Here is a 15,880-nt window from a genome sequence, read left to right as displayed (position 1 = left end):
GGTTTGCCGCAGGAAGCAGGAAGCATATACATTTTGGGAGGTTGTGAACAAAATTCAGAATGACAAATCTGCTACTGTTTATCACCCAGACTTTTGCTACAAATGCATAAATTCTAAAGTTGCATTCAAGTATATAAATGGACTTTTATCTTTCCATTTCCCCTAGCTATTACTAGGGATGTGCTTACTTTTCCTGATATTGTTGAACTAGTAGCTCTCACTGAAGTGATAAATCTGTGTATGGGCTGTACCATTTCACGGTGCAGATGACAGTACAGTGGATGCTCGGGTTGCGAACGTGATCCATGCGGGAGGCACGTTTGCAACCCGCAGCTCAGCACCACGTCTGCGCATGCGCATGTTGCGATTTGGCACTTCTGCGCATGCGCAAAGCATGATTTAGTGGTTCTGCGCATGTGCGAGCATCAAAATCCAGAAGTAACCTGATCCGGTACTTCCAGGTTTGGCATGGTGCACAACCCGAAAACACGCAACCCGAAGCATCTGTAACCTGAAGTATGACAGTACAGTGGAACCTCTGGTTATGTACCGTCCTCCTTACGTACGCTTCGGGTAATGAGCTCCACTAACCCAGAAGTGGTTGCTCCTGGTAGCAAACTTTGACCTGGGATGCGAGTGGAAGTCTCATGCCAGCGGCGCGCACACAGCGGGAGGCCCCATTAGCAAAACTGCGCCTCAGGATAAGAATGGTTTAGAGTTAAGAATGGACCTCCGGAACGAATTAAGTTCATAACCGGAGGTACCACTGTACACATTTTGGGAATGTCCCTCATACAATTCTCCACATAGCCTACAGGTACATCAGGTGATTTTGCTGGGCATCAATATTTTTTGTGGGAGATAATTCAGTTGTGTGAGCCCAAACCTGTGGTCTGGAATCATACAGTCTAGAATAGATATGCTACCTCAATGTGTTCCTTTGGGCCTCTTTAAGTCTGCAAAGGAAAAGAGCAGAGAAAGTACAGGGAATGATATTGGGCCTAAGGATTCTCTTCTCCCGTCAGGTCATCTTTATTGATCCTATGCAAGAAGAAGCAGCTCACTTCATGAAACTTGTAGAAGTATTCTACTTTCAAAAGGTGCCTCTTAGGTAAGTTGAAATATGGGCAGATATGTTTCTTATGCATGATGGTGTACACTGGCGTACAGTCTGTGTAAATGTCATGTGTGGTGACCCTTGGAGCCCTTCCAGCCATGCTGTTAATTGCGTGTTCATGATTATTTGTGCTCATGATAGGGTAAGGGCAGTTAAAATCCTTTCAATCCTTTGTTTAGTATGGCAGCACCTGCACTTTGGAGCTCCCTATTGAGATCAGGCCTTCACTGAACTCTTTTTGGCACCTGTTAAAAACATTATTTCCAAACTGTGTCGCGACACGTTAGTGTGTCGGCCGCAGTGTCTAGGTTTGTCCCCATACGTTTTGTTATTACAATTTATATATGTGTCCGTATCTCTTATAAGGGGTTAGTTTAACCTCCGGTTTGCCAGTAAAGCTGAATTACTGTGTCGCAAAATGATGCATGCCTGAAAAGTGTGTCACCAACGTGAAAAGTTTGGAAAGCTCTGGTTTGGACAAACCTAGCCAGATGCTTTAAAAGTTGAGATAATTTTAATCTATTTTCATATTTTAACTTTGTATGTTTTAAAGAGGGGTTGTGGATTTATCTTAATTGTTTTATCATTTATTTATTCATTCATTCATTTTAATTTATATACCATCCTATACCCGCAGGTCTCAGGGCGGTTCACAGGATAAAATGACAATATAAAAGCACGGAATATATAATCAAAATAAAAACAGAAACTACCGAATTAATCCCCACCCACCCCAGCACATTTTAAAAGGGCATTGGCTATACAAACTAGTTAAAAACAATTTTAAACATTGTTTTTTAAAGAAATAAACAATTAAAAAACAGTTTAAAAGAATGTAAACAGCTTTGATGGGTTCCAGGGATTCTATATAATTCTCTAATTCTGTCCAGATTGCATTTATAGTAGATTTTTTTGGGCAAGGTGTTATGGAAACCTTAATCCACATTAAACAGCATTAAAGCTTTCCATACTTTAACCAGGACAGCAGTTGCAAATGGATTACATGGGGTTATAGGTGTTGTAGTTGTGTTTAACGCTGTAGAGATGAAGCAAGCTAGACCCCCACTGGGCCTTCCACCTTTGAGGTTTTCCACATCAACCAGTGTATAAACTGTATTAGGTAAATAAAGAAATACTGTTTGCAACTGCAAGAGTTTCAGGATGGATATACTACTTTGCTTCCAATCAGTGCATGTCCTATAACTCCATAGATTTGACGGAAGCTTCCAGAAGCACATGTGACCAGAAAGCTAGATTAGATGAACCTTTATCTCCTCTCACAGTATTTTGTTTTATCAGTGGAGAATTGTTGATATTACTTTGGATTTGTTCTCAATAGAATCTCCATAGAAAACTAGTTTAGGGTCCTAGGACTGGAAAGCTGTGCTTGATATTCTGATTTAAAATACTTATTGCTGCTGGCGGATGGGACAAACAGAATTTCACAGTAAAAATGCTTAGGCACTACCAAGTACAGACTTGCAAAGAAGACTTAGCTAAAGTTAGGAGGGAAGGGATACCAGGAGCTGTAGAGTCTAGGTAAAAGGGCAGGAATTTTGGCTACTGGAGAATTACTGTGCTGATGTAAAACTGTTGGCATCAGGTGAGATAAATCATAGATGTTCAGGGGGAATAAGGAATGCAGAGTGCCAAGTCAGTTAAAGACTGAAAATGTGTGAACATTTTTTTTTAACCTCAGAAAAGGTTATTTATGTATGCAACAACTGAAGCCCATGTTTTGTTAGCCCCAAAATGGAAAATGAGGGAGGTCCCAACCAAAGAAGATTGACAACTTAAGTTGACAGTATATGCACAACTTGCAGGCTTAAAGTATAGAATAAGTATAGAATAAGAAAACAAGAAGAACATACATTTAAAGAAGATTGGAAAACGTTTATTGAATATATGGAAAATAATTGTGCACAGCTGAAAACGCTGGCAGCATTAAGATAAATTCAACAGTGTAAATAAGTTTTGATGGATGTAATAATGGAAAACTGATTGGTATAGGGATATGGAAAAAGAAGAAGGGAAGTCATTGATATCTTAAGTATGTAAAATGTTTATCTGAATTTCTAAAATATTATATATATATATATATATATATATGCAGGTTTTGGTGTCTTCGGGTGTCTTCCCGTGTAAGAGTCGGGGTGTCTGTGCGACGTTTCGACGAGGTCTCACTCGTCATCTTCAGGCTGGTGCTTTCGGCTTCTTGTTACTGGAACAGAGCTCTGTTCCAGTAACAAGAAGCCGAAAGCACCAGCCTGAAGATGACGAGTGAGACCTCGTCGAAACGTCGCACAGACACCCCGACTCTTACACGGGAAGACACCCGAAGACACCAAAACCTGCATTCCTGTACCCGTGAAAATCTACGAAAGCATATATATTCCTGTACCCGTGAAAATCTACGAAAGCATATATATATATATATATATGCAGGTTTTGGTGTCTTCGGGTGTCTTCCCGTGTAAGAGTCGGGGTGTCTGTGCGACGTTTCGACGAGGTCTCACTCGTCATCTTCAGGCTGGTGCTTTCGGCTTCTTGTTACTGGAACAGAGCAGAGTCTGGTGTTTGAGTTCCTATAAATACTGTTGAGGGGTGTGGTGTATAGCCTCCAACGTTCTGGGCAGAGAGGAAGTTCCTAGATTAGTGTGCCTTTTCTTCTTTTGTTCCTTAATTACTTGAGGGATATCTTGGGTGATTTCATGAGTGATATTCTGAATATCACTGGGTGGGTCATTAAGTGTAGATTAGTTGCTAAAGCTTTCGTGTCTTGACCTCTTGAGCTTGTGAAGAGTTTTTCTGAGAAGATGGCTGTGCTGCATTTAGTTGTGCTCTGGCTTGGCTTCGTGTATAGGGGCGAGCTATGGTTTTGTGCCTTGTGCCAGCCAGATCTGTGTAGGGATTGCAGGGGGGTGCAGCATCCGGAGGTGCCACTATAGTTTGGCTACTGGATGGAGTCTGTAATATGTCTGTGGAGAGGGTCTGGGTTTGGGTCTGGTGTGGTTGATTGGTGACGGCGTTCTGTGTGCCTCTGGTTCTGGTGTCGGTTTTTGTGGGGAGGGCTAATTTCCAGATGTCTGGCAGGCGGGACGTGTCGTCACGCTTGTTCATGTTGTGAGGGTGTTTCTCTATCTCGATGGCTTCCATGATTATTCTCTTGTGGTGATGTTCCATGTTAAAGAGCAATTTGGAATCTGCAAAATTAATTTCGTGTCCTGTTTCTTTCATGTGTTGGAAAAGAGAGGAAGTTTTTTCTTCTTTTTTGACGGCATTCTTGTGTTCTGCGATACGTGCATTTATTCGTCTGTTTGTTTGTCCAATGTACGTGGCTGGGCAGACTTTGCAGGGTATTTCATAGACCCCTTGGTTTTCCAGCTGGATTTTGTCTTTTGGGTTTCTGAGGATATTGGCTATTTTTTGGTTGGTGCAGAAGGCTGTTTTGATATTGTGTTTATGGAGGATTTTGCTGATTTTGTCTGTAGTGCCCTTGATATAAGGAAGGAGGGCCATGCCATTGTTTTCTTCTGTGTCTTGGTTTTTGGGGGGTGTTTCTTTTTGGATTAGCTTCGTAACCCTGTTTTTCTGGTATCCATTGGCGATTAACACATTTGAGAGATTCTGTAACTCAGTTGTCAAGTGGTCTTTGTCAGCCAGGCGTTTGGTTCTGGAGATGAGAGTCTTGGCTACGGAGTTTATTTGTGCAGGGTGGTGGTGTGATTGTGCATGTAAGTAGCGGTTGGTGTGTGTTTTTTTCCGGTAGATAGTGTGTCCTAGGGAGCCATCAGGTTTTTTGTAGATTAGGACATCAAGAAAGGGGAGTTGGTTGTTGTCTTCTATTTCCATAGTGAATTGTATTTTGGGGTGTAGGCTGTTGAGATGTGTGAGGAAGCTATCTAGTTTTTCTTTCCCGTGTGGCCAAATTACAAAGGTGTCGTCAACATATCTGAAACACCCTCACAACATGAACAAGCGTGACGACACGTCCCGCCTGCCAGACATCTGGAAATTAGCCCTCCCCACAAAAACCGACACCAGAACCAGAGGCACACAGAACGCCGTCACCAATCAACCACACCAGACCCAAACCCAGACCCTCTCCACAGACATATTACAGACTCCATCCAGTAGCCAAACTATAGTGGCACCTCCGGATGCTGCACCCCCCTGCAATCCCTACACAGATCTGGCTGGCACAAGGCACAAAACCATAGCTCGCCCCTATACACGAAGCCAAGCCAGAGCACAACTAAATGCAGCACAGCCATCTTCTCAGAAAAACTCTTCACAAGCTCAAGAGGTCAAGACACGAAAGCTTTAGCAACTAATCTACACTTAATGACCCACCCAGTGATATTCAGAATATCACTCATGAAATCACCCAAGATATCCCTCAAGTAATTAAGGAACAAAAGAAGAAAAGGCACACTAATCTAGGAACTTCCTCTCTGCCCAGAACGTTGGAGGCTATACACCACACCCCTCAACAGTATTTATAGGAACTCAAACACCAGACTCTGCTCTGTTCCAGTAACAAGAAGCCGAAAGCACCAGCCTGAAGATGACGAGTGAGACCTCGTCGAAACGTCGCACAGACACCCCGACTCTTACACGGGAAGACACCCGAAGACACCAAAACCTGCATTCCTGTACCCGTGAAAATCTACGAAAGCATATATATATATATATATATATATATATATATATATATATATATATAAAATAAAACTATAAAATAAAAACTAAATATATAAAATATAATAAAAATCATATTAAAAAAGAAAATGTGCAGACATGATTTTGATAGAGTGGTTATGAATAGGACATGGACATCTGTTTTGAGAGGTCAAGGTAGGAGATAAGGTTTCTCAGCAGAAGTAAAGATCACGTTAGGAGCTGAACCATCAGCAAAATCAGGGATAAAGGATGACCTCGGAGGAGGGTCCAGTTCTTCCGGTATCTGTGTTTGATGAATAGGAAAGCCAGGAAGTTTACTTCACGAATGATATGGTGAAGGCAATTTGTTGGGACAAATTTTCTCTACTTCAGAACTATCTTGTTCTAGAGTGAAGTCCCATTAATCTGGAAAATGCTCTTTAGCCTGTACGAATATCTATTTATCTCTAGCGCCTAGAATATTTTCTGTAGTGGGGAACTATGTTTCTTACCCCAAAGATCCTTTTCAATTTTGGTATCTTCTGGTCAGCAGTCTAACTAGCAGGCAAAATCTCCCATGAACCTATAGCTACATGAGAGCTATCTGCAGTCAGATGTCATAATTGGATTGAGCTCACACAGAAAGGTAACCCTAAATTAAAACCTTTCTCTAAGCAGGTCCAGGCTATCTAGTCCTCCAGTTTACCTCTTTCACTGCCTGCACAGTCATCGTCACTAATGGTAGATGGTTTCATAACAATTAAATTGCTTTTATTTGCTGTAGGCCACTGTCACTCACTTTAATATTTTCAATGTTGCCAGTTTATTCTTGCTGTTTGGATTCACATTCAACGTGTCTATAATCTGCCTTTAATGTGGTTTTATAAAATGCTGCAACTCTTACAGAATTTTCATTTCTTTTCTGAACAGAATAGGGTTTGTTTTCGTCCTAAATACCGATGAAGTCGTTGACGGAAACAAGGATGCAGGTGTAGCTTTATGGAGAGCTTTTAACTTCGTTGCAGATGAAATGGATATCCCTGCGGCTTTTACTGCCATGACGAGAGTTAGTGCTTGTAAAATATTTTTTAAACTATCCTTTCTTTTCAAGGTTACCTATATTTTTCTACAAGTATGATGTAGCCACGGGGCATACTATTTAAATGCATTTATTTTTTTAAAATACTTTTCTGTAAGAAGTTTTGTTCTCATCGTTGCCGAGCTTTCCTAGTGGGGCGGGGATGGATGCAGATCCATGTGCCTTTTGGCACAGATCTTAGCCTGGATGGGCCAAAAACATAAAATTCAGCTGCCTGCCTCAAGATAGAGACGCACGCCCCCAACTCAGTGCATGCAATTGAGACATGCAAGCAGGAAGTCTCAGCTAGCTTCAGATGACTCATGCAAACAGAGAAATGCGGCACAGGTGAAAGCAAAGGAAACCTACAGAATCGCTAGGGAAGCCAGCGGGGGGGGGGGTGTAGAGGCAGATTAGAATTTCCTTACTCTTAACCCAACTGTAGTTAAACTGGAAAACATGGAACTGAATTCAGGTACAGTGGTGCCCCGCAAGACGAATGCCTTGCAAGACGGAAAACTCGCTAGACGAAAGAGTTTTCCGTTTTGGAGGTGCTTCGCAAAACAAATTTCCTATGGGCTTGCTTTGCAAGACGACAATGTCTTGCGAGTTCCTGCTGGCTTTTTTCCCTCCCCCCCTTTTCTAAGCCGCTAAGCCGCTTATCAGCTGATCCGATCAGCAGATAAGCCGCTAAAAGCCGCTAATAGCGCTAATCCGCTAATCCTTCAATGGGCTTGCTTCGCAAGACGAAAAAACCGCTAGATGAAGAGAATCACAGAACGGATTCTTTTCGTCTTGCGAGGCACCACTGTAGATGATAGTAAAAAAAAAAAGGGGGGGGGAGATGGTGAATTCTGTGTTAGGCATTATTATGAAACATATTTAACATCCATCCTTTAGTGCTTTTGCCAGGCCAGTAAGAGGCTGTGTTTGTTTTTGTGTCCTTGTCTGGCCCTGCCCACTTTTGGGGTGTGGTACCACCCACTGCTGAAATGCAACACACACACACACACACACCGTCCTGCACAGAGCTTTCCACACTAGTAATCTGGTTGTCGGACTGAGAGACTTCCTGACCCCCTGGTGTAAATGGCTTCTGCCCACCAGTTTGGGATTGTAAAGGGGGAAAACGCTAAATATATGGATTTGAGAGAGTTGGTGCACTCCTGCTTAACAGGAACCCTGGAGGAGGAAGGTAAATTCCAGGTGCTTAAGCGCAGGTTAAAGCTGAAGCTCGCAGAATAAAATCGTGAAAAGGTAGCTCTTTAATTTTATCTAACACTCTCATGAAGCCATCAGGATTCCTTGCTCCCAAAGCTGTTCTAGGGAGGCTGTCCTAGAATTATGTGCCAGTAATAGAAATCTCCCCATTTCTAACCTAACTTTATTAGTGGCTAATTTATAGCTGTGAGGTTTTATGCCTCCCTACTTGTCTTCCCTTAAATAGCTCTGACGGCTAAGCTGTGATATTTCTAACATGACTGCATATTTAGCAGTTTACTCATATTTCTGGGCTTCTGGAAGAGAGTAGGCAACAAGACAGCTTTATTATGTAAATATTTGCCTTGCTTGCTTGACGCATTTCATGGCTGGGTACTGGAAGGATGTGAGATGGATGCATGTAATTGTGCAGAAAATAAAGGGTGGTTTTATTCTCTCTCCTGAATTTCTCCTTTTCCCCTAAGTGCCCAGAAATGCATATGATGGATGAGTTTAAGAGTGAAAGTTCATTGAAGTTTAATTGGCGGAGGCATTAAAGTGTGCCGTCTCTTGGTTACTGCTGAAAAACCCGGTAATAAAATGAGCGAGATGGGCCTGTGATTGGGCGGCAGGAGCCTTTAAAATCCACTTGCAGCTTGGCAATAAAAAATTAATATAATATGAATACATCAGTAGAATGGGTGATCACATTTCTTTATCTGTTCCTCTCTCTCTTTTAATTAGATGTACCATGAAGTAGAAGAGGGAGGTGTACTTTCTGTGGGGCATGTGAAGCGTTTTCTTGTCACAGGATTTCCTCATGCTGACTTGCAAGATATCTTGGGTGTCGATTCTGATTATGATGAGAACAGACAGGTAGGAACAGTACAGAGTTGCAAGAGGATGTACCAAAAAATAAATAAATCATTTTTTAAAGTTTTGGGTAGGTGGCACAAATCTACGGGCATGGAATACTGAGGTTTTGGAATATCAGATGTTTGAGGAGGTACAATATTTCACTTCCCACAATATGCCACAGAGTCTGGAATATCGGCAAAGCATCATTGGTGCTGTAATGCAGGAAACAGCCAGGATCAGATGTGTGGATGTATCTTCTAAAAGGAGTCTTATAGGCTCTGTTGTTTGAGGGTCAACAGGGAAACAGAAAACAACACTATCCTAATACATCTTACAGGCAGCAGTTCTGTTCTCAGTCCCCTGGGAGGCGTTCCCCATTGAGCTCAGTGGGACTTGCTTTTGAGCCGCCATTCATAGGATTGCAGCGTTAGTCATCCTGAATCCACTTCTGTAAATTCAACTTGATGCTTGGCTTTGTAAGTAAGCAGGAAAGGCAGATAGGCAGCTATCATTCAAAACAGTGGCGTTACCTTGTTTGACTTGCCTGAGATCCTTTTTCACCTATGACAGTGCATGTTCAACCAGCTTTCCATATTTTCATCAATGCATTGATTTGAAAGAATAAATAAATCAAGTATTCTAATGTTGTCAACTAATCTGCAGGTCTAAATGAAATCCAGAGGGTTGGATAGAGAAGAAGTTAGTTAAACCTAGTTTTCATTGAAAATTCTGTTTGTGTTAGTCTTGACTTGTCCCATTGATTCCAGTGGGAACTGAGTTCAACTAACTTAACCTGAATTCAACCCAAATACTGTTGATGCATTGTTTCAGGAAATCATGTTCTCAGCCGGCGATTGCCAGTCCCCCTGCCTTTAAAATAACTGTTTGAAAAGTTGTAAAGGAACAATAAATCACTTTGCTCCTCACCTGTCCCAGCAAGCGATGCATAGATGTTTGTGTTCATTTTCTCTTGATATCTAATCATTACTTTTCCACAGTCAGCTCTATATAATTGGGACATCTTTGCTTCATCTAGGCAGGAGCGATGTTTTATAAGAAGACTGGCTTGGGTCCATTGCCTCAAGCTCTCTTTAATGGCGTGCCCTTTAACAGAAAAGAGATGAATCTTGCAGAGCTACAAACCTCTCTGGTGAAGATCATGGATGCCACAGAGTCCTTCCAGAGGGCAGTGTTCTTGGTATGTTTCGCATTTTATTTTATTTTTAAGCAAATGCTCAGTGAGATAATGGCTAGCCGATCGCTTAAGTTGTGCTTATGTTCTACATTTTTTATAACGAGGCGGTTTGGAATTAATCTTGTGAAAACCTAAATGGCATCATTATTTTAATTTGCAGTCATGATTTTGAAACCTAATATATAATTATTATCCATGCTTTAGAATTTAACTAAGCCCTTGTTAATCCTTGAGATGCTTGGAACCACAGTATGAAGACAAATGTTGCTATAAAAATGTGGACTGGATAAGAAGACATTTCTTCCCACTATCCTTTTCTTCAAATGATTGAATAATTTGTGTGACTTCGCTTTTTCCTTGCTCACCTTTTTCTTCACAGTAACCTCTGTCTTTTGCCCATTCTAATCATAATAATAACAACAGTAAAAGCCCCATTTGCCCTATCTGCTTGGCTTTTTCTTGCCTTCCCTTCATTCCTGTTCTCCTGTGGTTGTTTTAGCGGAAGGCGGAAGTGGAGTACAATGTATTTTTTTGCCCTTTGCAAAGCTCCTCACAACCCGCTCTGGATCCACGGCACCCGGTTGGAGGTGTGCGTTATACTGGCACCCCAACAACTGCTTGTTGCATCTCTGGAAAGGGAGAATGACAGCAAATGAGCCCACAATTTCTGCCTCTGACAGCTGCATTGTAGCTTGCAAGGCAGTTAAAAAGGGCAAGCACCTGGAGCCAGCGGAGCAGGAGCAGGCCATCAGCATTCCTGTGCAAGCCATTAAACCTTCAGAGCAGGAAGCCACGTGATCCCTTAGGAGCATCTGCTTGAAGCTTGTTTAACCGCTTGTTTCCTTCTTCATCTGAGAAGCAGAGAAGATTCAGAACAGTGTGAGCTCTTAGAAATGCTTTATTCTACCTCAACCTCCAGATAATGAGGAGTTTTAAGGAGTCACCAATTCCCCCTGATCAAAAAATTATTATTTTTAACTCTCCCTTGCCCTAACTCTGCAGCCCAGCAGCTAACCCATCCCACATGCTTTTAAGCTTAATGCTGATGTTCGGAGACAATTTAACCAAAGAGGCATTTCTGGGAGAAGTTTCCTCTGAACATGGGGACAAACTTTGACTCCTTCCCACCCTCCGTCTCCTTATGAACATAATGGTCAACCTAAGGCTGTTTTGCTATTAGCTTCTTGGCATAAAGCCCTTCACAAAATTATATAAGCAGGTGTGTTCTAACATTCTTCTTCATAGATGGCATTCTTCCCTGGAGAGAGAAGAAATTGCTCCACAATCTTCTGATCATTTTGTACTGATTTCAGACAACCTTATTACCAACACCAGGGGCTGACCCACGTGACTCAATTGTTAGTCCAGAATATGATGATGGAGACTGGGTTGACGGGTCTCAAGTTAAAGATTGAGGGGTCTCAAGTTTCGCATCACCTCTTTTATAACTCCCTCTATATGCCACTTCTATTCGCAACTCTGGCAGCTCTTCCTCAATAGCCCTTCTGCAGAGCAAACCCAACGCCACTTAAGTGAGAAGGAGTGCTGATTGAACCCAAATCCATTCTAGCCTCTGTTCCATTTTTTTAAAATAACGGGATTCACCTTCATTATAAAAAAATATGTCTTTGGCTAATGAGTATTATAGTCTAGAGCCTGAATTTATGGACTCTTGGAAGCTCCCAGCAGCTGAAACCCCAGTCTCTAGTCTCCAAATTTCTCCCCCACAAAGATGTGGATGCTCAACTGAAAAACGCCACTGAGGGGAGGCAGGATTACACCTTCCACAGCATCCTGTAGAAGGTCATCAGGACTTCACCTCAGTTTTGAAATTCACTCCCTGCCCCCTTAGGAAGAAGAAGAGTTTGGACTTGATATCCCGCCTTTCACTCCTCTTAAGGAGTCTCAAAGCGGCTAACACTCTCCTTTCCCTTCCTCCCCTACAACAAACACTCTGTGAGGTGAGTGGGGCTGAGAAACTTCAGAGAAGTGTGACTAGCTCAAGGTCACCCAGCAGTTGCATGTGGAGGAGCGGGGACACGAACCCAGTTCACCAGATTACAAGTCTACCGTTCTTAACCACTACACCACGCTGGCTAGGTGTCCTACATTTTTCATGCACTGGTAGCTCTTTTATTTAGCTCTTTTTTTATCAAGATAGTATGCATTTCCCCCTTCCTTTTTAGTGTTGGTATAAAATTCCAATAAAATTGGTGAATGTGCAAACTGGATTATGGAAGCTGCCTACTTCTGGCAAGTTCTCTTCCTGCCTTTGACCACAAGTTGGAGCTGTTACCTGCCCCAATGACCTTTTACAGGCACTGGTGCTTTTCAAATAGGTACCAATAGAACGATCTAAAGTTATTGAGTGGTGCGGAAACTGAACAAACCTGCTATTGTTTCCCTTTCAGGGTGTGCTGAATGACCATACAAACGCAGTAGACTTCATCATGGAGCAACAGAATGTAGTTTCACATATACATGACAAGATTCTTGATCCTCAAAGAAGATATTTGAACTTTGCATCCCCATCAGGTAAACCCAAGTACTGCTTCTTTTCTTTCTGTCAGTCCTAAGTTTGATTTCATATTTGATATTAACAAGCCACGTTTTAATTTTTGCAGTGCCTATAGATACAAACGATTTCTCAACTTTTTCCTTCTTGGACTCTCAAGATAAGACTTTTGTTATTTCAGAAAACATGAAGTATGTTACAAGGAAAGGTACATTTTGTTTTTGTTTAACTGTTGTTATGTAACATTCATAGAGCAATGTCTGATGCAAGCTGAATGGTTTACCAAGATTAGTTATAACATTGCATTGTTGCTTTAAGCTATTTAAAAAACCCTCAAATATACATTCAATATAATTTGATTCAATATAATTAAAATATAACAAGATCCTTAAGTGTAACTTAAATATAACAAGATCCAAATTTGGGTCAAGTACTGTTAGGTAAGAGAACCCCAGCAGAGATTTAAAACCACAAAATACACAGCAAAGTAAAGCGTGGAAATATAGCCTGTTAGATCTTTAAAATATGCCCCTCCAAGTGAGTTCCAAAATGTTCCCTAAAATTTTTCTTTCCAAAGTTTTCCTCTTCCCCCTAGCATAAGAAAAGGCCACAAGTTTGGTAAGTTTAAAAAATGGTTTACTTACAACTCTCCAAAGGTCAGATTCATGTGCTTCACATTTATTGAATAAATGGAAAATAATTGTGTACAGCTGAAAACGCTGGCAGCATTAAGATAAATTCAACAGTGTAAATAAGTTTTGTTGGATGTAATAATGGAAAGCCAATTGGTATAGGTTTTGTAAAATATGCAGGGATATAAGATGTGTAAAATGAACCATGGAAAGAGAAGAAGGGAAGTCATTGGTATCTTAAGTATGTAAAGTGTTTATCTGAAATTGTAAAACAGAAAATTTAATAAAAATCATATTAAAAAAGAAAAGATTCACATGCTTCAGAAAAGTTTTACAGGCAGTAAAACTTAGCTTAGTTACAAAATGGTGAAAGTGCCTAAATTATTAGTATAAGAACTCAAGAGTGGCTTGTGAGAGCCATGTGGTTGGGCTGGAGCAACCACCTCAAACCTCTTCAAGTGCTGAGCTTCTTAAGTAGACTGGGAAAAACAAAGGCTTGATTACCTAGTTTCTACAAAGGTGAGGGGAAATGGACCTAGCTAAGCCTGGCAGGACAGCTTACTCTATGGTATTAACCTCTTCATGCATTGATTAGACTTAAGCATGTTAGTTATATGCGACTGGTTATCCCACACGTGAGGTATCTGTTAATGTCATATCAGCCACATTCTGTCCCAATGTGTGCAATTGATTGTGAACATGGATTCAACAACTGGTTCTTAAATTGGGTTGGTCGAGAAACAACATTCCCAGTCAGTGACAATGGCTACTTCAGTTGGCGTGCTGTACACTTAGTGAGGAGATGTCGGCTGCACAATACTTCCTCCTCCTCTTTCATGGCATTCCTCCCTTTGTAGAGCTAATCGTAATTCGGCATTATATTTGTGCCAGCAATAGCACTTAAGAACATAAGCCTTCTGCAGTCGTTTCTCCCTCCTGTTGTGCAATGGGGAGAGTGGGGCCGCGCTCATTGGCCGCTCTGGTGCATCCCCTGCCAGACCCATCCTCTGCCAGCTGCACTTTGGGGCTGAAGTTCGGAGAGTACACCAGCTCTGAAGAAGATTTAGAATCATTGAATCATGCGAGGGGCCTACATGTGTAGACTAGGCTATCTGATTCAGACATTCAGGCAAGGGGTGGGTCCAGTAGGGGCAGCGTCCTGCCCTCTCCTTGCTGCTTCAGTCATATGTCACATTACTAGCATATTTTAAAATAGCTCTGTACAGTGGTACCTCGGGCTACAGACGCTTCAGGTTACAGATGCTTCAGGTTACAGACTCTGCAACCCAGAAATAGTACCTCGGGTTAAGAACTTCGCTTCAGGATGAGAACAGAAATTGTGCAGCGACAGCAACGGGAGGCCCTATTAGCTAAAGTGGTGCTTCAGGTTAAGAACAGTTTCAGGTTAAGAACGGACTCCGGAATGAATTAAGTACTTAACCCAAGGTACCACTGTATACAGCAATCCATACTTCCGTTCTGTCAGTGCACTCTTGTTCATGCACTTCCCTTTTTATTTATTTTTTTAATGTTGAAAAGTGAAAATGTTCCATCTGGGTTCTCCCCCCCTTTCTTTTTTTAGATGAAGATGTAGTATACCCAGGCACCATATGGATCGTTGCTGATTTTGATAACCCAGATGGGAGGCAACTGCTTTCAAATGCCCTGAAATACCTGGTCAGTGCCATAAAATTCCTGTGTCCACATAGTATGAGTGCAGCCAGGTAATCTCTCTCAGCAAGGCTCTGAAGGAGGATAGTGATGGAAACATAAATAACGGCAACAGTATTTGATCACTATGGAATGGTCTCACTAACCTAATATCTTATCTCCTTTCCATAAAATGAAATAAAAAGTTTTAAGGAAATAGGCAAGCTTGTGGAAGTATTAGCTACTGAACAATTCTCAAAGCTGGCAAGGAATTGGACTGAGAAAGCCAAAGAGAGTTGGAAGAAATAGGCCAGAAAAATGCTGACTTCTTTTGATTTCTCTGTATTATATGTAATGGTACAAGCTCATTATACACATGCAATTTACTATGTCAGCACCCAAACCCTTCATTTAACAAGTGTTTCTAATAAGGAACTGATTATGGGAATGATCCAGTCTCCATACCGAGCAGTGCATACCCATTTCTGCATTTGGGATGGACCGAATGGTTGCCTAAATAAATAAATTTTTAAAGTATCTGACACTTCCAGAGTAAATAACTGTCCTATAAATCTGGTTTTACCGTGCCAAACTGAATTTTTTCCTGGACTTTCATAATGTTCAGGAAAACAGCCATTGCAGCCTCCTGCTCTAAAAGATAAGCTGGCATCTTTTGAGTTGGATCCAAACTAAGGTAGTCGTGCTTTAGTCATATTTGTCTTTGTTGGCTTGATTGTTCAGAATATACCACCTTTTATATGCTATATAAGATTTCAGGTCAGTGATTAAATTTAACAGGACTAGTTAATTGTGACCAGCATAAGTCCCATTGATTTCAACTGGACTAATATATAGCTAACTTTGTCTGGACCCAACACTATATCTTGGCTGCTCCCACCGTAACAGTTCTGAATTCTGCTTTACATTCATGAACTATCCATAAGATTCAGCGTTTTGGATACTTTAGTGCAGG

General features: G+C 41.4%; 1 protein-coding gene across 3 annotated transcripts in view; it reads left to right on the top strand.

The window, feature by feature from the left end:
• Positions 1 to 15,880, top strand: part of UGGT2 (UDP-glucose glycoprotein glucosyltransferase 2) — an 80,701-nt gene that overhangs the window by 37,306 nt on the left and 27,515 nt on the right. For all 3 annotated transcript variants that reach the window (XM_082218545.1, XM_082218546.1, XM_082218547.1), the window contains 7 exons: positions 1,026 to 1,111; positions 6,710 to 6,845; positions 8,802 to 8,933; positions 9,952 to 10,113; positions 12,522 to 12,645; positions 12,735 to 12,833; positions 14,840 to 14,934. In XM_082218545.1, the coding sequence (XP_082074671.1) occupies positions 1,026 to 1,111; positions 6,710 to 6,845; positions 8,802 to 8,933; positions 9,952 to 10,113; positions 12,522 to 12,645; positions 12,735 to 12,833; positions 14,840 to 14,934 (834 nt within the window). The remainder of the gene's footprint in view (positions 1 to 1,025; positions 1,112 to 6,709; positions 6,846 to 8,801; positions 8,934 to 9,951; positions 10,114 to 12,521; positions 12,646 to 12,734; positions 12,834 to 14,839; positions 14,935 to 15,880) is intronic.

The sequence above is a fragment of the Podarcis vaucheri genome (genome assembly GCF_965113315.1).
Source record: "Podarcis vaucheri genome assembly, chromosome: 4".
Lineage (NCBI taxonomy): Eukaryota > Metazoa > Chordata > Lepidosauria > Squamata > Lacertidae > Podarcis > Podarcis vaucheri.
This window is presented reverse-complemented; position numbering and strand designations above follow the sequence as displayed.